General features: G+C 35.9%; 3 protein-coding genes across 5 annotated transcripts in view; all 3 read right to left on the bottom strand.

Annotated features, from left to right (window-relative positions):
- Positions 1–1,016: 1,016 nt before the first annotated feature.
- si:dkey-6e2.2 (uncharacterized) lies at positions 1,017–5,111 on the bottom strand. Its single transcript, XM_051113385.1, has 3 exons — positions 4,403–5,111; positions 2,622–2,943; positions 1,017–1,484 (listed from the first exon to the last, which is right to left on the bottom strand). Exons 1-3 carry the CDS (start codon positions 4,896–4,898, stop codon positions 1,187–1,189), a joined length of 1,116 nt encoding a protein of 371 aa, XP_050969342.1. The 5' UTR covers positions 4,899–5,111; the 3' UTR covers positions 1,017–1,186.
- Positions 5,112–5,873: 762 nt separating this feature from the next.
- Positions 5,874–18,760, bottom strand: rbl1 (retinoblastoma-like 1 (p107)). The gene is made up of 22 exons (XM_051113361.1): positions 18,515–18,760; positions 16,303–16,436; positions 15,888–16,088; positions 15,742–15,806; positions 15,362–15,490; positions 14,709–14,854; positions 14,532–14,596; positions 14,212–14,398; positions 13,185–13,351; positions 12,922–13,034; positions 12,720–12,823; positions 12,377–12,514; positions 12,082–12,246; positions 11,851–11,986; positions 11,248–11,484; positions 10,975–11,165; positions 10,705–10,881; positions 9,578–9,649; positions 9,266–9,350; positions 8,770–8,918; positions 7,525–7,689; positions 5,874–7,245 (listed from the first exon to the last, which is right to left on the bottom strand). Exons 1-22 carry the CDS (start codon positions 18,671–18,673, stop codon positions 7,075–7,077), a joined length of 3,156 nt encoding a protein of 1,051 aa, XP_050969318.1. The 5' UTR covers positions 18,674–18,760; the 3' UTR covers positions 5,874–7,074.
- A 1,125-nt stretch (positions 18,761–19,885) lies between these two features.
- Positions 19,886–26,029, bottom strand: part of chd6 (chromodomain helicase DNA binding protein 6) — a 65,413-nt gene continuing 59,269 nt past the window's right edge. For all 3 annotated transcript variants that reach the window (XM_051111588.1, XM_051111587.1, XM_051111586.1), the window contains exon 38: positions 19,886–25,902. In XM_051111588.1, the coding sequence (XP_050967545.1) occupies positions 24,835–25,902 (1,068 nt within the window). In that variant the 3' untranslated portion in view covers positions 19,886–24,834. The remainder of the gene's footprint in view (positions 25,903–26,029) is intronic.

The raw sequence follows: 26,029 nt of genomic DNA on the forward strand, positions 1-26,029 counted from the left end.
ACAAAAATAGTTTGGGAACCCCTGCTTTAAACAATTTTTTGAAAAAGACTTTTGCTTTTGATTTAGTCTTCTGAATCCTCACTGGTTTTCATTAATTTAATGAAAAATAATGCTAACAGGCATACTCCGCATTAGAAGCGTAACGTCTACCTCATGTTAGTTCCTATAGTCAACAATAAACTGAATTTTACTGTGCAAAACATAACCTTAAATAGGAACATAAAAGGTAGAGCAGAACTGTTATCCATCACTGATTGTGAAACATGGGCAACATAAACTAATAAATCAATAAAACAGTAGGATTTGTAATGTTGTTGTCTCTTCTGCTCACCAAGCCTGCATTTATTTGATTCAAAGTACAGCAAAAATAGTAATATTCTGAAATATTTTTAGCATGTAAATTGGCTGTTTTCTATGTGAATATATTTTAAAACAGAAAGAAATTATAGAAAATGAATACCTTTATTTAGCAAGAAATGCTATTCTTCTGAACTTTCAATTCATCAAAGAAACCTGAAAAAATTCTACTCAGCTGTTTCCAACATAATAATAATTAAAAATGTTTTTTGAGCAGCAAATCAGAATAGTAGAATGATTTCTGAAGGATCATGTGACTGGAGTAATGATGCTAAAAATTCAGCTTTGAAATCACAGGAATAAATTACATTTTAAAACATATTCAAATTTAAAACTTTATATTCAAACTTTGAAGTTTGAAAAATATATTCAAACTTAAAAATTTGACTGTTTTTCCTGTACGTTGGATCAAATAAATGCAGGTTTGGTGAGCAGAAGAGACTTCTTTAAAAAACATTCAAAATCTTACTGTTCAAGAACTTTTGACGTAGTGTATAATAACACCAGTAACATGTAGTGAAGAAAATGGGAAACATTTTTAGCAAAATAACTGCCATAAAAGTTTGCAAATATTTATAACTATTCATATATTTAAAGAAAAACCTATACCTACCTGTAAATCTCTCTTGGAAAAAATATGAAATAACCACCTTGCCATCTACTGGTCAAAATATGTAATACCAATAACAAGGAATATGATGTGCGCTTAAGTACACAGACACATACACATTTATATTTTCCACAGTCCAGCTGAGAACATCTACATCTGCAAAGCATATTTTCACATCTTGACAGGACAAAACAGTTAACGCTATTCTTTAGCGTTCTATCATGGATCCATGGCCATCTTGTGTTTCAGATACTTGATTTTGAGTGAATAGTATTCTTCCTGAAGCTGTAAGACTCTTTCCTGTCTGCGTAGCACACACATCTCCAGATCGCTCTTTCCTGCTGATTGCGTAGGCGGGGGTGAAACAGTCTCCGCTGTGTTTGATTGGCTGTCGTTTGCACGGTTAACAGGTTGAACGTCCAACACGGGTGCAATCTCAGCTGGAATAGCGTATTTCTCCTCTTCTTCCTCCTCCTCTTCCTCGTGTGAGACTGCACTTTCATTCTCAGTTTCAACTCTGTGAAAGGGCAAAATTGTTAAATTAGCAAAATGGTGATTGGCAAATATATTACACATATGAAAATTCAGTCAACCTCAGGTTATAATAAATGCATTTATTGCAATTGTTGTTTTTCCTATACATGAAGCCAAATTCAGTTCTCTTTCATGGCTTATTTTGCTTGAATGATCAAATACACACAAAATTATGTCAAAATGCCCATCACATATTATGTTTGAATCCATTCTGCAAAATTACACCAATTTTTTCCCCAAAAGCATCAAAAAAAGGGAAATACTAAATGTCCACAATGTTGTTCATGTTACTATTACTTATTCAAGACTATTTTGGTAATTCAAAGTATTTACAAAATTTATTGAATTAAAGCTGAAAGAAAATAAAACATGAAATTAAATGAAAATTAGACAGAAATAAGTTTAAACTGAAATAAGTTTAGAGCACTAAAAACAAATAAAGTTAAATTTGACTTAACCTGAAATAAAACAAAACAAACAAACAAAAAACAAATTAACCCTAAATGATATTTGAATATCATTGATAAATTAAAATGATGGTGATGTTTGGGTGGAATAAAAATAAATAAATGTGACCCTGAACCACAAAACATAATAGCAAGAGCCAAAAATACACTGTATGGGTAAAATTATAGATTTTTCTATTAAAATCATTAGGATATTAAGTAAAGATCGTGTTTCATGAAGATATTTTGTAAATTTCCTATCGTAAATAAATCAAAACTTAATTAACAACTTTAAAGGCGATTTTCTCAATATTTAGATTTTTGGCACCCTCAGATTCCAGATTTTCAAATATTAGTTTAATTATAGCCTGACAAATCATACATCAATGGAAAGCCTATTTATTCAGCTTTCAGATGATATATAAATCTCTATTTAAAAAAAAAATGACCCTTATGACTGATTTTGTGGTCCAAGGTCACAAATAAAAAAATAAATAACAAGATTTAAATATAAAATTAAACCTAATTTAAAATTTTAATTTATACACTAATGTAGTTTTCAATCATAATAATACTAAAATAACTTTTGACTACATTATCATGCCAGGCTTGACACGTAATGATTAGAAATGAAACTAGGAAATAAAGAGGTCACGAGAGGTATGTGCTCATACCCTGGTGAGTCGTACAGTGCCATGTAGCTAGTGCTTGGAAAACTAGAGCGTCCTTGGTTGTGAAGAGCATGTCTGTGATAAGATGGATGTGAAGGCAGAGACGGGCGGTGAATAAATTCCTTTAAGAGGTTCCCTTGAAACTCCATCATCTCTTTCCACATGGCCATCAAACTCGCCCGTTCCTCCTTCTGCTCTTCTCTGGCTTCCCTTCGCAAGCGTTCCTCATACTCCCTCTGGTTCTGCACGTGGAGAGGTTCTGGATCTCTCACAGAGTCAGTAATTGGATGTTTTCTGGCCTTCTTCCTCACAGGCTGAACGACAACTAAAAATATGAACACATAATACTCGGTTATGCACATCATCACTGTCAGTATTGTTTATTATTGGTATTATTATTGGTATGCTTCATTTGTTTATTCTTAGTATATTATGTTATAGCACTTTGTTGTACATTGTTCAAGTTAATGGAAAGAAATGTGTGAAGGTTAACCTATTTAAAACCAGCTAAATATATATAAAACACAAAATAAATTAGTAAAATGTGTGTTTTATTCCATGTCATAATTATAATAGTGTGAAACAATTTTATTTTACTCAAAGATTAAATATATTACTCAAGTTCAGGTAAAGTAGGGATTCCCCCTTTTTTCCATTAGTCCATCCACTTTGACCTAAACTAATTTATTAAATTCCACCCTGTCATTTTTTTTTTTTTTTTTTTTTTTATATTTCAATAATTCAACAATATTTCAAAACACATTTAATGGTCACATGCAGATAAACAACTAAAATATTTAAACTTTATTGTTAAAAATTTAAAAACTGCTGAGTGTTTGACTTTTTTTTTTTTTTTTTTTTTAAATTAGATTTTTTTTTATCAACTTATGAACCACAGTTTAGGACACCTTCAGTTAAAGCAAAAATTGCAAAAATTAATTTGCAAATTAATGATTTTGAATCAGATCTTTTGAATTATTAACTCAAACAGATTGGAAATATTTTTTTTAAACTTTTTTTTTAAACACATTTAAATTAAACAAATGTAAATGAGGCAGTAGGTAACATGACATACTATATATTATAAGACAGAATGTACAACAGTTATTTATATACATTTTTAACTTATATATATATATATATATAGTTTATTTTTTTATTTATTTTTTTTTTCGGGGGGGGGGGGGGGTGTGGGGGGTTATAGAAATTAATACTTTTATTTAGCAAGGATTCTTCAAATTGATCGAAAGTGATGCAAAGACATTTATAATGTTACAAAAGATTTCTATTCCAGTTAAATGCTGGTCTTCTGAACTCTCTATTCATCAAAGAAACCGGAAAAAAAATCTACTCAGCTGTTTTCAACATACTAATAATAATAAATGCTTTTTTTTAAAAAGCCAATCAGAATGTTAGAATGATTTTGAGGCATCATGTGACTGAAGTAATGATGCTTAAAATTCAGCTTTGAAATCACAGGAATAAATTACATTTTAAAATATAATCAAATAGAAAGCAGTTATTTTAAATAGTAAAAATATTTCTAAATTGTACTGTTTTTGCTGTACTTTGGATCAAATGCAGGCTTGGTGAGAAGAAAATACTTTTGACATGTTTACCATTGCACACTATTTGCATAGTTCACACAGTTTTCCACATATTTGTATGACGCGAAATGCGCAGTGTCGCTCAATTAAAGATGCAAGTGAAGTCATGTGACCGTAAATCAGCACAATATCGTCTATCTTTTTGACGCGCTGTTTTAGTAGTATGCAGCGACGCACCATCTGTCATGTCATCCGTCTCCTCGTCGTGACTGATTGACACCTCGATGTCAGTGGATCTGCTCTCATTTCGCGCATCCTCGATGGATGTACTCTGGGGCTCTTCGAGTTTCACGTTATTATGAAGTGTCAAAGCGTCTGTGGGGCGGTTGCTGCCCCAGATGGACTTGCAGAGATCATAGTAATTCCAGTACACCCTGCCGTGCCCGCTGTTTTTGTGATGCTCGTGTATTTTCAGGAACTTCTGCTTGAGTGTTTTCAGTTTGGTGGTGACCTGCCGCTTGGTTCTGTGGATCCCTTGCGCCCGGAGGAGCCTTGATATCTCAGCGTAAATAAGAGAATCGCGCACCGTTCCACTGATTTGCCTACTGATTTCTTCGTCCTGTCGGATGTACAGCAGCGCCCTCGTCTCGGTGTCCGTCCAGTTTCTCTCGACTGACATTTCCTCATACATTTCGCGGCGTGGAAATCTTGGGAAATCACGTAAAGAGTTCATTTACTCAAAACATCAGTTGATTCACGACTCGCGCGTCACGTAGGCCTGTGAGTGCATGACGTATGTGCGTCAGTCCTTCTGAACTTTGTGATTGGCTCACACTCGCGGGCCGCGGCAGCCCTCTAGCGTCAATCCGTCCCGAAACTTCAAATGTCACAAAATGATTATTTTTCCATATATAATAAATGGTACATCATGCACTTTATGGAAAAAAGGAGAAATTTACAAACAGTCATGGTTTTTATACTGATTCTGAATTACAACCTAATAGATACACTACCAGTCAACAATAAGACTTTTAGTGTTTTTTTTTTTTTTTTTTTTTTTTTTTTTTTAAATCTCTTCTGCTTTGCATTTCTCTTCAAGCCTGCATTTATTTGATCCAAACAGTAACATGGATTTTTTTTACTATTTAAAATAGTTAAAAATTGCTTTCTATTTAAATATATTTTAAAATTTGATTTATTCCTGTGAGTTCAAAGCTGAATTTTTAGCATCATGACAAAAAATAGTAGTTTAAATGTTTAAATTAATTAGTTTAAATAGTACAAATATTTCACAATATTGCTGCTTTTGCTTTATTTTGGATCAAATAAATGCAGGCTTGGTGAGCAGAATTTAATTATTATTATATAAAAAATATTATATATAAAAACAAAAAACATTAAAGATCTTTGGTAGTGTATATTTCAGTAAAATTACAACCAGAGCTATTTAATAAAAGTGTTAAGATGAGCTTTAGTGGTCAATAAATAAATAAATCAAATGATATCCTATCTCAGGGTCATTATGCAGAATAAAAACATTCAATAATAAACTTTCTTATCCAACCTGGGTTTATAGTTTGATCTGATTTCTCCATAACAAAAATATCCTACACTGTTAGGTCAGACCTAGAGAAATGATTGTAAAAATAGTGTCACATATTATCTTCAGATTCAAGATAAGATGTAATACAGAAAAAAAAACTTCCGAGAATTGATAAAATGTTTTATTGTTATGTACAAGCTAAGGCACTGACTGTAGAACAGACCAACAGCTGACTGGTCAAACCAACATTTAGAATAAAGCTAAATTACAGTCACTGGAAAAACTTACAATGGAGAGAACTATTTCTAAGCTGAAATATGGAGTTTTTATAAACAAACATACAAGAAATATTACAGGAGAATATTCCAGAGCTATAATACAAAGCACCAACTGCAAAGATATCAGAAATTGCATTAGATGAATGCAAATGAACATAATGGATAAAATAAACAACATTTGTACAGGAATAAAATTTCAATCCCAAATTAACCGACAAAACTGAGAAATACAGATCACTTGATTTGAAGAAAACACATTTCCACCCCACTGAGCATGTGACCAATAAATGTTACTAAAATAGCATGAGTGGAACCAATTAATACTTTTGCATCACTGTTACACAAACAGTGTTAAACAAGCTATTGTACACCACATAAACAAAGCGATGAAAAAAATCCACCATATTTAACATCTAAAATGTTAAATGCACTGTAAACATGACCAGAAAACAGTGTTCTGAGAAAATAAATGAACCTCAGAAAAGAAATATTACATAATTGAGAGGTGTAGATACCACACATCTGAACATAAAGCTCCACAGAGGATTTGCAGGATGGTTGCAAAACTTTGATATGACCGCTGGTAATCGAAAACCAAAAACACACAAAAAAAATAAAAACAAAACTATTTAAAAGATTACATTTGCCCAGTACATTAAATAACTTGATTCAAATAAAATAAAAAATTGGGAGATTCTACTACAAAAATGGTCACATGACACTTGATTGAGAAAACAACAGCTACAGAATACTGTAATAACGCAAGTAACAATTCATAATCAAAGCATGATGAGCATCATGAAAAAAACATGATACGTGATTCTTTGATTTGGTATAAATCGATTAAGTTTATACCGATCTCCCTGATATTCTGAAATCCTGGTGTAAATAAAGAAAAAAAGGTCATGGTAACGTGATGTTTTTGGCTTTGCTATTGTTCTGTGACATAATTGATGTGCTTGATTTTAAACAGATAAGAGACTGATTGTTGTCGCATCTCTCTCTACATTCTGGAGTTGTTGAGCAGCACATGAGAAGAGTTTTTGGCTTCATATTGGGTCTGTAAGGAGACTGGGCATCCTCACAGCTCACAGACTCGCTCTCTCGCTCACCACATCCTGCAGGCGTTTGAGCAGCACGTCGTCGCTCTCTTGCCGCAGGCATTTAGATGGAGACTCGGTCTCGTCGCCTTCCATGGTGAACGCCCGCTTCTTGCTCACCCCACCCTGACGGATCATCTGGTTTATGTCACTCAGCTCCTGAAGAGAAACAGGGAGCAGAAGGCTGTTAGTGCCACAACTATAACTGGAAAAACCCACTGCAACATCTATATTATTATGGAAGTCAGTAGAAGAAAAAAAAAGCATGTAAACTGCATTTTTAATTTATTAAAATTGTAATAAGTTATCATACTATAATAATGCCCATGTGCATTGTGTGTATTTCAATGTTTTTTTAAAATATCTTGTGATCCACAGTTTCAGATGCTGTTTCATGCACTGTTGATGCTTATTGTGACTACCTGTAGTTTGACTAACCTTTGATGGGCTGCCAGTAAACTTGTACGTGTATGCAGTACTGGGAGTGAGACTTGAGCCGTTTTTATGAGGAGAGACAAAGATGGAATGTCTCTGAGATACACGGCGAGGAGAGAGAGGCTGAGCCCGAACCGACGGGAATGGAGATAACGGAGGAGCTTCCATCTTGATAGAGAAACAGAGAGAGAAAGAGTCAAATACTTGCAAATGGTCTCAAAAAACCAACAGTTACTAAAAGCTGATTTTACCTTTTCAAATTAAAGGAGAAGTCCACTTCCAGAACAATTCACAAATAATTTACTCACCCCCTTGTCATCCAAGATGTTCTTGTCTTTCTGTCTTCAGTCGTAAAGAATTATGATTTTGAGGAAAGCATCAGGATTTTTCTCCATATAATGGACTTCATTGGTGCCCCGATTTTGAACTTCCAAAATGCAGTTTAAATGCAGCTTCAAAGGGCTCTAAACGATCCCAGCTGAGAAAGAAGGGTCTTACCTAGTGAAACGAGTGGTCATTTGTTTAAAAAAAAAAATAAATAAAAAAAAAAAAAAAAAAAAAAATAAATAAAAAATATCTGTATACTTTAGCACAAAAGCTTGTGCAGCACAGGCTCTGGGATGCGCATCCATGATGCTACAAATCATGTCCAAGTTCATCGTCTGTGTACTCCAGCTCAAAAAGGTAGAGTATGGCAAAAAAATCCATCTCATTTTCTCCTACAACTTCAGAATCGTCAGACATCATTGTACCTTTTTGTTTGTAAACAGCATTTGACTTAATTGCACTTCCTTAGTCTTTGCACGTTCACTTTGTGAATACTGGGTCTGTAGTTCCGCCTATGTTCCGCGAGACCTTTTGACCTGATTTAATAGTACGTAGCGTCGTGGATGCACATGCCAGAGCTAGTGCTACATGAGCTTTTGTGCTTAAAAAGTATACATATATTTATTTTCCGAAAAAAAATGGCAGATCGTTTCGCTAGATAAGACCCTTCTTCCTCGGCTGGGATCATTTAGAGCGCTTTAAAGCCGCATTTAAACTGCATTTTGGAAGTTCAAAATCGGGGCACCAATGAAGTCCATTATATGGAGAAAAGTCCTGAAATGTTTTCCTCAAAAACCATAATTTCTTCACAACTGAAGAAAGAAAGACATGAACATCTTGGATGACAAGGGGGTGAGTAAATTATTTGTAAATTGTTGTTCTGGAAGTGGATGACTTCTTTAAGTAAAGCAATACACCAACCTTGTTATCAAGCGTGGAATGTGCATATTTGAGAGCGAATGATTTCATCTTTAGCACATAAACAGAGTTGTAGAATTGAATGAGGTCTCCTCTTTCCTCTGATTCGCTGTCAGCCTCTGTTCTGTCAGTCTGTTCTGTCCTCTCATTGGCTGTGAACACACACACACAAAAATAATAATATATACACATGAATGCATATATATACGCTCACCAAGGATGCATATATTTGTTGCCTATACATATATTTGTTGCCTATGCATTTATTTGTTGTCTATATCTGCCCCTCAGAAAAAGCGGCATATGAGCTGATCATCTTTTTGCATTTCCTTTTTATAGATCTACACGATTCAAGTGAATGACCTATTTCAAGGTGAAAGCGGTGAATTTTGTCTGAAAGGTGACAAGTTTGCACCCCTGGTTTATGTATTAACATTACATTAAACAAAACAACAACAAAAAAGACAGACTTGGAGGACTTTGCCCACTTCATCCTTACATTGGTCTGCTGGCGGATCCACTTCCATGTTCTCATCTGTCTGCTGCTCTCTGGGACGCCTCTTCAGTAAAACACTGCGGTACACCTACAAACACACCAACAAGATGCTGTGGATGCTGATGCATCAAAGCCTCCTATGTGCTGTCATCACAGCTCAAATTCCAAGGCTTTTGACATTAGGAAGCTGGAGCAACCAGACATTTTTTTTTAACCTTTTTCAAATGATATTTTCACACTAAGCACACACAAAATAAATATAAAACAGTAGCAGCTAGTAACGGGTTTGGAAAGACTAAGACTATTAATACTCACATGACTGTTGGCCTGAGGTTGGGTTCTGTAGCATTTCATAATGTCCTGAAAAGTGTGCTCTTCTTTTGTGATCTGCAGAAGAACAAAGCAAGTAAAAAAAAATTTAATTAAAATGTTTCATGTTATATTTTCATTTCATATTTTCCCCCTACACTCAAAAATAATGTTTCAGTAATATGTACAAACAAAAGTTGAGTCAAGATTTTTTTTTTTTTTTTTTTAAGTAGTTACTGTCATTTATCAAGGATGCATACATTTGATAAAAGGTAAGACATTTAGAATATTATAAAATATTTCTGTTTCAAAAAAAAAAAAAAAGTTCTTTTGAACTTTTTATTCAAAGAATCCTTGAGGGGAAAAAAAAAAGTTTCCTAACCCAACTGTTGATAAGAATTATTAGAACAACGATAATAACAAGACATGTTTCTTGAGTAACAAATCAGCATATGTGATCCTGGACCACAACACCAGTCATAAGTGTCAATTTTTCAAAATTCAGATATACATCAGCTTAAAAATGAATAAATAAACTTTGCATTGATGTATGGTTTTGTTAGGATAAGCCAAGATACAACTAGTTGAATATCTGGAATCTGAGGGTGCAAAAAAAAAAAAAAAAAAAAAAAAAAAAAAAAAAAAAAAAAATCACCATATCTTAATTATATTTTGCATAAAAGAAAAAAATCGATATTTTTTACCTGTACAATGTAATTTTGGCTATTGCTACTAATATACCTGTGCTACTTAAGACTGGTTTTGTGGCCCAGGGTCACATATTAGAATGATTTCTGAAGGATCATGTGACACTGAAGACTGGAGTAATGATGCTGAAAATTCAGCATTGCATCACAGAAATAAATTACATTTAAAATATATTCAAACAGAAATCAGTTATTTTCGATTGTAATAACATTTCACAATATTTTTGTATTTTTACTAAAAATAAGCAAATAAATGCATGCATACATGCCTTGGTGAGAGAAATTTATTTGAAAATCACTTTAAAACAAATCTGAACAGACATCAAACTTTTGAACGGTAGTGTAGTTTATTACCTCTAGTGAACTGCTGTACCATGGCACAACAATGTTGCCATAGCACTTTTTTCCACATTTCAAAAGGCATACCTTTGATATAATGTAGACTGCACAGAGCAGCAGCTGGTCCAGGTGTCTGTCTTTCATCAGGTCAGTGCAGTGCAGTAGCGAGTGCTCAAAACACGTCCAAATCTTCCCTCGCAGCTCTGATGAGATATCCAGCTTCAAACACAGGTCTCGCAGACGCACACTAGCTAAATGATACACCTGAAAAAAAACCCAACAAAACATATGCAACGCAGCCAACAAAGATCTTCATTCAACAGTACATGGTGGAAGTCGAAGAATGCGTTTTCTCACCTTCCTGAAGAATAGGGCGAGGGATCCTGTGCGGCGGGGTTTGTTGACGGCCAGCGGCTGTGTGTCGGAGCTGGCGGGTGGTGCTGCAGCTCGGCTGGGGGAGGCGGTCAGTAAGACTTGAGCGGTAAGGGGGTTCATGTCATTGGCTTGAAGCTGGATGACTGTGATGCCGCCTGTATCGTTCTTTACCACTAAAGGATGAGGAACCATCATGTCAACAAACGCTTTGTCAAATAAATGTAAGAAGAAGGGGAAGAGACAGATTTGGTATACCTGGCAGTGGAATAGTTAGCTGCTGGCCGTTTCCGGTTGCCATTGAGAGGACAGTCGTTGTGGTGGTAGTGTTCTGGTTGTTATCCGAGATGCTGGGAATGATTTTGATGGGAGTGACTGAGATTCTTTTAATTGGGGACTGTGGTGGAGGGTCGTCACCAAACAAGCGTCTCTTGGCACTGCCAGCTGCAGGTGAGCTGTAGCGGTCATGGAGAGAGATGGGAGACTGAGGGATGTCTAAGAGAGAAATTAAAAAAAAATTATGAGTACATCTTTTTTAATGAGCTAAAATGAACTAACAATGTACATTTATACTTTTTTAAATTACCTTTAACAAAGATTAATAAATACTATAACAATGTTTTGCTCATTGTTAGTTAATGCATTTATTAACATTAACTAAAGGACCTCATTGTAAAGTGTTACCTAACTAAATATACAGTAATATTTCATATATGCATTTATCTAGGCACTTTAAAATGGTGAACAGTCCAAAAATATTCCTAGTAATTTTTTTCCAATCAAATGCTCTTTAGCAGGTTTAATTATACACATGCATGGCATCTCATAGAGCTCAGCCTCTCATTTTAAGACACGTGTTACCTTTGCGTGCACTGGAGCCCAGGCCTGTGCGGACCTCCCTGATGCGAGGGTGGATGATGGGGGATAGCGCCACCAAAGGGAGGTGAGTGGGACCACCTGCATTGTTGCCCGTGTCAAAATTACTGGGAAAATTCACCTACGAAACACACAAAAAAAACAGGTTATATCTGTAATTTAATTCCTGACAATCTGTTCACCCTACAAAAGTGGTTTGACAGTGTATGCATGTACCTCTTCTACAGTGGGGACTTTATTGTTAGCGTTGTTGAGTGCTGTCCACAGGGCCGAGTCTCTTGTCCAGGCTTTGCTTTCCAGCACCTGCTCCTCTATACTGTTCAAATGCTTCACCATGTCTCGGGACAAACCCTCCTCAGAGCGGATGAACACCTCAATCACCTACACATACACATGTACATTTGCTTTAGTACTTCAATTTAAACTATTTTTTTTAACAGTTTGTGATTTTTTTTTTTCTACAGACATCAATATCAACTGCAAAATGATGCAATAGTACACCATTCTTTACCTTGTAAAAGTAGAAAGGCGGAATCTGAAAAACTTCCAGTATCCAAGGGAAGGTTCTTTGAGAGCTGTATGCAAACAGCACCACCTCCAGACAACATGCCAACAGGGAGCAATGGAGCACCTCCTGCTCCAACAGGACCTGATAGAGATCAGGAGAAGAGAGGAAGAGGTTGCAATCTTATAAAAAAAGCAGAAAGTAAGATCTGAAGATATAAAACAAAAAGATCATCTGGCAAAAATCCATTTTCGTCTTTGTGTTTGGTGATAAATACACATTATTTGGTATTAGGGGCGAATGGTTTTTACTAGTGTATTTATCAAGTTTAGCAGTTACACTGACTTACCGCCATGTCTTTCCCTTGTAATCTCTTCATCTCTTGAGTCATGATATTCTCCAGGATCTTAAAGTACAAGATCTCCGCCAGCTTCAGACGATTCTCTGCGAAATCTACACACAAGAACCTGCACTTACTTACATGATAAAATATGAGGCTTTCATAACAGTCATCTCTATCAAACATCTTTAAGATGTGCAGTATATCTGACCCATATGTGCTCCTGGCAGGTCATCTGTGGGTTTGGTGTAGGCCTGTTTAAACCTCTCTCCCATAGTCTTCACTCGGTTCAGAACGGACTCAGTGGGATTTCGAGAGCAGGAACTATAAAAACATGGTGAAAAAACACAAAAACTTAAGACTGATGGCATTCATGATGGTTATGTATAGTTAAATGTACATGCATACCATGTCCAATTTAAAACTAACCAAAATGAACTATTTGAGTGTCGTTTGATTTTGGCAGATACTTACTTAAAAATTTGGACCAGAGCATCACTTGGAGCATTTCGGAGGCCGGACACCATGCTCTGCAGTCGACTCACACTTTGGGTAGCTGAAGAAACGGGGGTGACCAGCACCTCTTTCTCCTTCAGATATCGTCGACCCGTTAGAGGCGTAGAGGGAGCAAGAGAGCGTGTCTATGCAAAAACACAGCAGGAAGGAGCAAAAGCTTGAGGTTAGTAAGACTTTTATTTAAAAAAAAAACTTTTCAGCAAGGACATGTTAAAAAATGTATCATGCTGCACAGATATTTTAAGCTGCACAACTCTTTTCAACATTAATGGTGATAAAAATACATTTTTCTTAAGCAGCAATTAGCATATTCTGAAGGATCATGTGACACTGAAGACTGGAGTAATGATGCTGATAATTCAGCCTTGCATCATAGGAATAACAGCATCTTAAAATTTGAATATTGAAAACTAAATTTGAATATTTCACAATGTTATTGTTTCTACTGCATTCTTTTCCTCAAATAAAAGACTTGATGAGCATAAGAGACATCTTAAAAACCATTTTAACATATTTAGTATTGCAAAAAGTAGGGCTGGGCAATATGGCAAAAAATAAAAAATAAAAAAATAAGACCGTTTAACCAATTCTCGATTTTTATTTATTTATTTTTTTTTTTTACAATTTTTACCTAGTCAACTTGAAAATGTAACTACAACATGATTCAAATAACTTTTTCTTTATAAATCCTCTAGTTAAAGGAAATTCTATTCCAAGTGCACCAAAAGTTGTGAACACACATATACATGTATACATATACATACATATATATATATATATATATATATATATATATATACACATATACATATACATATATATATATATATATAAAAAACATATATACACACACACACACACACACACACACACACACACACATATATACACTAATCATAAAGACTGAGATTTCAACTAAGATTGGCAATCAGCAGCATCATGGACGTTACTCTAATGTGGCAGCAGTGAAAGAAATCTTCAGTACCTTCTCAAAGTGCTGTTGAAGGTTGTTCTCCACCTGCATGCGGGCGGACAGTTGACCTGATGGAGGCTCAGCGGTGGCCTTGCGAGGTGTGCCAATCTCCTCATCTGCGTCAGCCCCCAAAAACACTCGCTCATCGAAATCACCCACAGTCAATACATATTCCTCATACTCACGATTTATGGCTTTACTGAGAAAAAAAAAAATCATATACAAGTAGATATTGAAATAAGGCATTTTATTTTATGTTTAAATACAAATTTGCTTTGAAATGCTAAAAACAGCCAAAAAATTTATACAAAAATTTCATAGCACATGCTTACTTGTTGTCTTGGAAATTCGGGGTATCCAGTAACTCAGTCAGACTCTCAGCATCACCTTTTAATATCTGAGGAAAATAAGTCAATCATTTGAGAATGTGGCACACATGACATGGCTGTAAACAATCATATTGTTCTTGCAGTGTAGATTGGTTGTATAAGTGTTTATGTGTTCCTCACTCTTTTCTCAAACAGTGTCTTTATGTAGGGTTTGAAGTAGTGCTCCTTTATGCCTTTGGCCTCCACCACCAACCCATCATGTAGCTCACACAACTTGTCCATGACGCAGGGCATTTCCTCCAAGTTTTCTGTGTCCTTTGGCAGTCCTAAAAAGAGGTGAGCAACAGACTATAAATGAAGCAATTACAACAAAGCAACCTACTCACTTGACCATAAATTAATCTTTTAAGTTTTTAGTTTATGTTTCAATCCTAAATTGCAGCATCTGTATGCTAGGACACTCCTGAAGCCTGATTAAACGACAAAGACAAAGAAACAAAGAAAACGTGTTATTGTGATACAACCGTGATGTTCTGTGGTCTGCCCTAGGTTTCTGATTCAACAGATAATACAGGAAAGAAAACAAATCACAAGCCATTTTATAGGGCCATTAATTAGTAGTTAGAAGTTGTTGTGTTCCAAATGCACAACGAATTCACATATTCAGTCAATATTTCAAAACTAAGTGCACTACCTTGCAAGTAAATCCTCTAATGCAATCAATGGACTCACTTGTAACTCTGTCTGCCTTCTTAAGGATAATGACTTGTAAACATAAAATCAACAATTAATCAAGGAAACATTCTCTCACAGCGAGCTGAAGGGAGTTTTACCTCTGAAATATTGATTGATGAGATCTTTTTTGTTGGAACACATGAGGGCGTTGCAAAACACAAGGTCCAGACAGCAGAGCAGGAGGTGGTAGGAGTTGACCAGATCATCTCCAATCATACGGAAATTACCTGAAATAAAGCAGAAATCACGTCATGAGCTTGCTTTACCAAATCCCAAACTTTTAAAAACATAGTGTTTTTACTTGTTTGACTGCAAACCTTCACAATTTATTCATTTACTATGGCTGTGAAATAATTAAAAGATATTTTATTTTACATAGTTAATAGTATTATTGGATGCAAAGTGTGCAAGTAGTCTTATCTAAACCCCACTGACAGCCTATAGTTCAAACAGGGAAGGCTTCTTTCAGGCTAATTACCTTTTGTATACACAAAGAGAGTCCAACAAAACTTGAAGACATCACTGATGTGACATGGAAGACGCCTACAAAAGAAATAAATGTATGTTACACCCTTTTCTCTTTCCAAACAAAGCAAGAATGGAGAGAAAAGCGGGTAGATTTACCGGTGTTTGCGGCTTCTAGGCATCCTGGGAGGTTCGCCCTGAGGATTCTGAAACATGTCCAGAAATATTGGCTCAAATTTACGAAAAATCACTGTTGACACTTCAAAATTGCGCTCCAGGCGACCTATGCGGCTGCGGAAATCCTGAGAGAGGTTCGACATGTCTGACCATTTCTTCATCTTGCTGAAGAACTGGATCAAACTAGAGGAAAGAAAGCATAACACACATTTTAATACAAACACCTCCATTTATTAGAAAAGAAAATCCTTGGAAGCATGAAATAAACGCTCTTGCCATTGAGCATATCGTTTCTCTTCTTACTTTTAAAACTCAAACTTTTTCATAATACAAACAGAAATTACAGGAGATGCCGCCCATCCTACAGGTATCTGTTTATGTCTGTTTGAGATATTACCTGAGCTTTGCCGAACGCAGGATCCTTGTAAGGGAAACGCCGTTTCCTTCCATCACACCCCGTCCCACAGTGGGGATGGAGCTCTTCCTACAGGCAGCATACAGAGAGCAGGCCAGCCAGTGAATGACATCACCCTGAGGCAACCAAACACATGACACAAATAAACACATATAATCACACAGCCTACTGTCATATGAGATGCATACATTTCAAGGGCCTAAATTATCAAGAGAACATGTTATACACAATCTACTACATGCCTTGTGTCATATGATAGATAGTTTATACTTTTTCAGGCTTTTTAGCATAATTGTAAAAATGACAACCTCCGGGTCACTATATTCAAAAGTTTTTAAGATTGAGTACGATTTTTTTTTCTTTAAAAGTCTCTTCTGCTCACCAAGCCTGCATTTATTTGATTCAAAGTACAGCAAAAACAGTAAAATTCTGAAATATTTTTACCATTTAAAATAACTGTCTATTTGAGTATTTTTTAAAATGTTACTTATTCCTGTGATTTCAAAGCTGACTTTAGCATCATTACTCCAGTCCAGAAGAACCGCATTTATCTGAAATACAAATCTTTTGTAACATCATTAATGTCTTTATCATCACTTTCGATCAACTAAAAGCATCCATGCTAAATAAAAGTATTCTATAATTTCTTTCACAAAAAATTAGAATTAAAATTGTAAAAATTATACTGTCTCCAAGCTTTTGAATGGTATATTGTATAATGTTACAAAAGCTTTTTATTTCAGATAAATGCTGATCTTTGGATCTTTCTATTTATCAAAGAATCCTGAAAATTATATTAATCTGTTTTAAATACTGAAAATAATAATAATAAAATGTTTCTTGAACAGCAAATCAGTGTATTAGAATGACTTATGAAGGACCATGTGACACTGAAGACTGGAGTAATGATGTTAAAAATTTAGCTTTGATCACAGGAATAAATGTGACCCTGGACCACAAAACCAGTCTTAAGTCGCTGGGGTTTATTTGTAGCAATAGCCAAAAATACATGGTATGGGTCAAAATTATTGATTTTTCTTTTATGGCAAAAATCATTAGGAAATTAAGTAAAGATCATGTTCCATGAAGATATTTTGTAAAATTCCTACTGTAAATGTATGAAAAATTAATTTTTGATTAGTAATATACATTGTTAAGAACATTAACATAAAGGCAATTTTCTCAATATTTAGATTTTTTTGCACCCTCAGATTCCTGATTTTTAAATAGTTGTATCTCAAATATTGTCCCATCCTAACAAACTATACATTAATAAAAAAAGCTTATTTATCCAGCTTTAATATGACGTATAAATCTCAATTTTGAAAAAATGACACTTATGACTGGTTTTGTGATCCAGGGTCACAAATTACATTTAAAAGCATATTCAAACACAAAGCAGTTATTTTAAACAGTAAAAATATTTCACAATTTTACTGTTTTTGCTGTATGTTTGATCAAATAAATACAGGCTTGGTGAGCAGAAGAGAATACGTTAAAAAAATGTATATAAAAGCCATGGAAGCCTGACGTATCAAATATTATATAAAACATATGCAAAAAAAAAAAAAAAAAAACAGTCTGTCTAAAGGTTGTATTTTTAACTAATCAGATTATTTCATATGTCAGTTTTTACAGGGTTAAGATTGAATAAAATGAACACCACTAATATCCTTAATCTACAGACGTCTACAATCTGACAGATCTAACAACCGTCTACTATCAAAGATCTAGCAACCAGTAAGAAATGTGTGGAAATATGTATGTTTCCCAGCATTCCCTTTAAATGACTTCCTCATCTTCTCGTTGTGTTTATGTCATGTGACATATCAGGGAGTCCTCAGTTATTTCAGAAGCAGAAATAAAAATGCGTTTTTAAATTACGTTGAGATATCTTTGGACGCTGACCGTGGTACTTTGGAATTCGTGTAGCATAGCACCATGGTATAACCATGGTATATTGGATATTTAATATGATAGTATCATGGTATTTCTACCGTGGTACTTTAGAAAAAAACAGTGTGAATGTCGTACTTGTTGCTGCCTCATAGTTAGGGACTGGTAAAGAAATATTTACTAACTACTACTGGTTATCTTGACTATTCTGCATGAATACACAGATGAGGTAAAGGCAGGCAGAAGTCATTTAGTTCCTGTCATTTAGTTGTTGTTTGAATATGAATTACAGTCGAACCTCCAGCGTGTAGGTGTTCCAGATGGACCTGAAGTTCTGAAGCGCTTCTGCTGCCGTCTCTTCGTCCATATTGAGCTCCTGGCAAAGCGCTTCGAAATTACTCCGAATCGAACCATCGGCTGATTTAACGGACTCCGTATCCGTTTCATCTCCACGCATTGCTGGAATCCGTTAAAATCCTTTAATGTCCAAAGAAAAGTGTTTGGGTGAAACACGGAGTTGACCTGGAGCGCCGCTGTCTGACCTCCTAATGCTATCCCACAATGCCGAGACATACGAATGGCGCGAAAACGGGCGCCTCTCAGCCAATGGCAGAACAGGAGTAGATGGCGTCATTACAACAACAAAGACGACAGCGAAGCAGCATGGAGGATTTAAACTTCCTCACGGTGTTTACCAAACCATTCTATAAAATATAAAGAATATAAATACAATATATACGCTTCGACTTTAAACTAAAGTCGCCCGTTTTGGTCTTTATTCCGGGACTTAATCTGTAACAGCTAAAACAAATGTATTCATGAGAATTGTCTATGCAACGCTCGTTTTGTTGTTTTTTAAATCTTATTTATTTTATATATTATACTTATATGCTACTCAGTTACAATTATTAGTAATTATATTTACACTACCAGTCAAAAAAATTTTGAACAGTAAGATTTTTAATGTTTTTTTTTAAAGAAGTCTCTTCTGCTCATCAAGCCTGCATGTATTTGATCCAAAGTACAGCAAAAACAGTACAATTTTGAAATGTTTTTACTATTTAAAATAACTGTTTTCTATTTGAATATATTTTAAAATGTAATTTATTCCTGTGATTTCAAATCTGAATTTACTCCAGTCACATGATTCTTCAGAAATCATTCTAATGTTCTGATTTGCTCAGTAATAATAATAATAATTATTATGTTGAAAACAGATTTTTTTCCAGTTTCTTCACTGAATAGATAGTTCAAAAGAACAGCATTTATGTGAAATAAAAATCTTTTGTAACATTATAAATGTTATATATTACTGCTTTTGCTGTGTTTTGATCAAATAAATACAGGCTTGATAAGCAGAAGAGAATTCTTTAAAAAGTACTGTTCAAAAACTTTTTACTAGTAATGTACATATTATTTGTTATACATGTAATTATAAATTATAACACTAATTAAAACACTCCACATACACCATACTTTAAATGAACTCTTTAAAGCATTAAAGACAAATTTATAAAGTATCTACATTTTTTTTTTCAAACCTACGTTCATTATTTGCTCAATCACTGATTTATGCAACAATCAATATCAGTCAAGAAATTAGATCTAGATAAAAACCTGCACATTTAAAAATTGTTGGCAGACAACTAACTGATCAACATCAGACATATTGACTTGAAAGTTGAAAGTCATCTTTTATTGCACAATAAAAGATCACATACCATGGTTTGAATTATATGATTGGTCCACATCGGTGTACAGGAGCTATTTGAACAAAAACAAAATATCCCAAAATAAAAAAATAAAATAAAATAATAAAAACACCCACGACTCTCAGCATTGTTGCAGATTTCATACCAAGAGTATAAGTTCACTTTTTGTCGAGTAATCATCCCAATATAGTGCACTTGCTTCAATGTAACTACGAACTTACAGTACTTCCTTGTCATGAACACTGACCATTGTTAGTTGTATCAAATTGATTCAATGTTATTCTACAAGATCTTAAAGAACAGAACCTCCAGCGTAGGCTCAATAGAGACGTAAGCGCAGTTCTGCGTGGTACGTGATGCACTGATGTGCCATGAACACTAAGGACTTGAGTCCGGATTTTATTCTGTTTGGCTAAGCAGCTGTTATACACTCCATATATAACACTCCATAGTATGGGATGTTGCTCTGCCTCAGATGTTGTGACTGGGTCTTTTTAGCAGGTCCTGACATGCAAACACTGACACTGGCAAAGCAAAATCCAGTCTCCTACTACGTGCATATTTGAAAGCGTCGGAAATATTGAATGCTGACAGAGTCTGATCAAAATGACACTGGCAATGTGGTACCACAAATTTCCCAATTTTCATTTTGCATTGGAAATGCACTATGCAAAGCTACTACGATGATCTCCCTTTGATGAAAAACGGAGGTAGGGGGCCAGTGGGAAGGCTTTTGGGAGCAACTATCCAGAGACGTATTTATACACACAGATACAGTCAACATTACCGTGTTCAGAACAGTTCTGCTTTTATGAAAAGTAAAATGGAGCAGTGTAGACATCCCATATAGGAAAACATCCAAAACCTGGAGACAGCAAGTTTATGTACATGTTGCAATACACAGGGAGACAACGCTGAGACAGTAAAACAATAAATACAGGTAAAAATTGAAATCGATCAGACTTTTGGATGAACTACCAAACCGTTTCAGCTAGGGAGAAAGACAAAAATAGGTATCTGGAGTGTTACTAGGATGTAGAATTGAACATATATTCGTTGATCTCTACATGAACCCAGATACTGCACCGGGGAGACTTTCTTTTCAAACACCGTGATGCAAACTGAATTAAACTGGAGTGTTTTTCCAACAACATTGTTGCGTTTTCAAACTGTACATTTCCAACAAACAGTACATTTATAAAATCAATACACTTACAACCAGCAACGCAGCATTCTCAGTCTAACAGTCTGAATTCTCCAGTCGTACATATATTGGCTGTGCTTCTCCTGAAATGTTGAAGGCCTTTAATGGAGTTACGAACATCAAAAGCGAGGATAACATAATCAGCCAGACGTCTAGACGAGGTCTGTGAGTTTTTGTTCACCAGATGTTTCTGAGAAAGCAGTGTAGGGACAATAGATCTGAGGTACGCTTTCAGACTAACAACGAGACATTTTTGAAAGTCAAGAAGACTTTGTGCTTTGCAATACTGCTCTGAATGAGTTGATAGAGTTTTATGATGTAGTTTTAGACAAAAAAAAATGCACAAGAAGGCCAGTATCTGTACAACTGGATTTTAACTAGTATGACCGAGACTGCTTCCCAAAACGTTGACACTGTACACAAGTACTTTGATATATATTTTCCAACATAAAGATGTAACAAACATCCATATATAAACCGCTAAATAAGGCATTGCAAAGTGAACATAATAAAACACGTGATGAGAAAGGGGAAATGTCGTATTTGGTGAATTTGGCAAAGAGAAATAAAAGCAAAATAAATTACATCATGGTGTCACAAATAATGTGACAAGGCAACAACAGCATGTTTTTTTTTTTCTGAAGGTGACCATGATTTTTTTTCGTTTGTTTGTTTGTTTAGACAAGATTTACAGTACAGGTTTACATAAGTCAAAATGTACAGGAAGTGACATGTGCAAGCGTGCGCATGCGTCCACACGAACACACATAAACAAACAAGACGGAACACAATTACAGGTAAACATTCACCAAAAAGACTGTGCAAAAACGTTTTCACATCTGAAAACAAAAACAAGTAAGATGAGAAGGTGGAAAATGAATACTCCCACAAAAGAGAGACCCTGTTGAGACTGGGGGAGAAGAAAATGAGTTAAATTAGCTCTGGTTATCAACTAGTGTAAAGTATTTCAAATAAAAGAAACACTAGTGCCGATTTTTTTTTTTTACACATCCTCCCAATATGAGACATACCGGCGAGGACAAAAATAACTGTGTGCTTGTAAACAAAAGTAACAGCAATATACAGCTAGATAGATTTACATGTTTTCAAAAATCTCGGTAGGTTTTACTCTACAGTATTTTCAAATGCACCAGAGAAAATAAGAGCAATGTAACTCATGAGGAGAACGAGACGCTCTGACGTCTTCCTGTCAACCACATCAACCAAAGGGCTTTAGTGAAGGCAAAAAAATGGGGATTTGCAAAGATATTTGAGCATCTTATTTTGGGTGAAGGAGTATTTCACCAAAGGATAACTTTCTGGCATAATTATTCACCCTTATGTTGTTCCAAACCTGTATTACTTGCTTTGCTTCGGTGGGATACAAAAGCAAAAATGAATGCACTGTAAAAGTAGCCCAGATGAATTATGCACTATATTCCAAGTCTTTTAAAGACACAAGGTAGCTTTGCATGAGGAAAAGTAGTCATATGGAGTAGTTTAATGATCATATTTGAGGCTTGACAGCCAGTTCTTATTGTAAGCATACTGCTTTTGTGCTCCACAGAAGAAATTCAAACAGGTTTGAATGACATGACGTGTGAAATGATGACAGAACTTTAATTTTGTGGTGAATTATCCCTTTAGATTAACTAAAAAACACAGTTCTTGCCATTTTTTTAACCATCTGCTTTGCATCAGACTTATTTCGTATCGCTCTTACAACACCCCTAAGTATATACAGTTGAGGTCAAAAGTTTACATCCCCCTTTCAGAATCTGCAAAATGTAAATTATTTTACCAAAATAAGAGGGATCATACAAAATGCATGTTTATGTGTATTTAGTACTGACCTGAATAATATATTTCACAGAAAATGTTTACATATAGTCCACAAGAGAAAATAATAGTTACATTTATAAAAATGACCCCGTTTAGAAGTATACATCCCTTGATTCTTAATACGGTGTTGTTACCTGAATGATCCACAGCTGTTTTTTTGTTGTTTTTTTTTTAATTTGTTTAGTGATAGTTGTTCATGAGTCCCTTGTTTATCCTGAACATGCCCACTGTTTTTCAGAAAAACCCTTCAGGTCCCACAAATTCTTTGGTTTTCCAGCATTTTTGTGTATTTGAATCCTTTCTAACAATAACTGTATGATTTTGAGATCCATTTGTTAAGACTAAGGACAACTGAGGGACTCATATGCAACTATTACAGAAGGTTTAAATGCTCACCGATGCTCCAAAAGGAAAAAAAAAAATTAAGAGGGTGAAAACTTTTGAACAGAATGGAGATTTTTCTTATTTTGCCTAAATATCTTATTTTTCATGTAGTACTGCCCCTTAGAGGCTACAGAAAATACTTACATGTTTCCTAGGAGACAAAATAAGCTAAATTTACCTTGATCTTCAAATTCCAAAATTTTTCACCCCCGGCTCTTAATGCATGGTTTTTCCTTCTAGAGCATCAGTGAGCATTTGAACCATTTGTAATAGTTGCATATGAGTCCCTCAGTTGTCCTCAGTGTGAAAAGATGGATCTCAAAATCATACATTGTCGAAAAGGGTTCAAATACACAAAAATGCTGGAAAACCAAAGAATTTGTGGGACCTGAAGGCTTTTTCTCTGAAGAACAGTAGGCAGTTTAACTGTTCAGGACAAACAAAGGACTCATGAACTATCACTAAACAAAAACAAACTTTTGAACAGGGTCAATTTATAAATTCAACTATTATTTTCTCTTGTGGACTATATGTAAACATCTTTTATGCGAGATATCTTATTCAGGTCAGTACTAAATAAAAAATAACATGCATTTTGTATGATTCCTCTTATTTTGGTAAAATAATTAACATTTTGCAGATTCTGAAAGGGGGATGTAAGTTTTTAACCTCAACTGTATACAGCCATCTCTATAAATGACTAGCAGTATCCCAACGGGGGCATTTATCACGTGGAAATGACATCAAAACAACAAGACAAACAAAACAAAAGATAAATCAATCTCAGGATTGTTCTTTGCCATCAATTTCAAGCCTTGCTCTTTTTGAGTTTCCATTGCACTCACCATGTTGCACTCATGCCACCTATAGCTTTGTAAGAGATTTAGGTTAAAATCTTCACTAAAATGAATACATAGCAGCAAGCAACTAAGAACAAAATACTGTGGTCCATCGGATGCAGCTCTGCTGGTAATCTACCAATGGGATGAGTGTTTTCTTTACATTATGTTTCAAAACACGAACCTAGGTCTTATGCAGCTATAAGAGCGTGATCCGAAACACCATTATGAAGTGAGACCGCCGTCTGTTTTTTTTTGCACAATACCAACATCCTACCGCTTTCTGAGAATCTGTGAAAGATGCTAGTGAATACCACCTAATCGAAGGGGAAAAAACGCTGGGGTCACTAAGAGCGTTCTCCGTCAATAGACAGAATCGTCTGAGTATCCATTCCCATGATGCAAAAGGAACACGCTAACACCAATGACAATGTCCCTTTTTTAGGATTCGAGACCTCTGAGTGTTTGCATGCTTCAAGTGTCTATTCTTTAGCACACACCCAGAAGCCAGAGTAGATGTCAGTGAAATTACAAGGGCAAATCTATAAACAATACGCTGATAATCAAAGTTCTATACACAAACTTTTACCGACACGACACAAACAAAAGTACTGCGGCCCAAACGTGAGGATGCATTCTAGTCTTCACCGTCACATGAGCCTTGAGTGTTTAGCTCAGGTTCCTCTCCTAACTCGTTTTTGTCCTTTTCCTCAGTACTTCTATCCTTGGAAGGATCTTTTATAGGGTCAGAAGGATCTTTAACCTGAGCTAAATTTACCTCAGGTCTGCCTTCTTCCATCCCGCCCTCTTGGCTCTTTTGTTCGGGTGTCTGTTCGTCTTTTGATTCCACACCATCTATATGCACACCAACATTGGTGCTTCCCTCCTCTGGTCCTTCCTCCCTAACCTTCTTCCTCTTCCTCTTGGGGCTGCCCGTGCTGTCTGCTGCGGGCATAGCGGGTAGAGCCATTATACTGCCCGGTGGCAAGAACATATGCGGATACAACAGACTATGCGACATTCCCGGGATAAGAAAGGGGTTAAAGGTCAAATGGCTGCCGGTGCTTGTGATGCTACTACTACTGCTGCTAGTGGCCGCAGCTGTAGACACCGAAGCGGACACTTTCTTCTCTTCCCCTGCTTGCTTTGCGTCCTCCTTATTCCCGTTCTCTGTGCTCATCGGAGAGCTTGCGTTTTCACGCTGAGGCGCAGAATCCGAACTATCGGCCGGGCTGGAGGTTGAGGTTACGGTTGCAGAGTTCGTAGAAGTCACGCTCGCTGTTGTGGAGGACGCGGTTGCAGTGGACGTCGTGGACGTCGCGGTGGACAGCGGTTGAGTCATCATTCCACTCATGTGAGCGCTGTACATGGGCGGCTGTACGGCCGCCATGCTGTGAAGCATCATGGGCAGCATGCTGAGGCCATTCTTGCCATCTTCTCCTGACGGTACGGCGGTTGCAAAACCGTGAGGAAAGCCCATGATACCGGTTAGCGGGATGCCAGGGACGTTGCGGAGATTGGGTAAGCTAACCAGATCCATGCTGCCAATGAGCCCACCATTCATGAAGAGCGGACCCATGCCAGCGGGGAGCTCGGGGGCTTTGGGCATCTCGGTGCGGGGTCGTCTGCCTCTCCTACGTGGGCCGGGATCCCGACACACGGGTGCAGAGAGGATGCGTGTGAATTTGCCCTCTGGGAGGAAACCCTGGGATAGTGGGATACCAAAACTTAATGTTGTTTACAAGGAACAATTTCATTTAGTATCTATGAAGTCAAAGACTATTATTAATGTATAGGACATATACGTTTCATTTTTACAATATAAAGTTTAA

The sequence above is a fragment of the Labeo rohita genome, chromosome 6 (assembly GCF_022985175.1).
Source record: "Labeo rohita strain BAU-BD-2019 chromosome 6, IGBB_LRoh.1.0, whole genome shotgun sequence".
Lineage (NCBI taxonomy): Eukaryota > Metazoa > Chordata > Actinopteri > Cypriniformes > Cyprinidae > Labeo > Labeo rohita.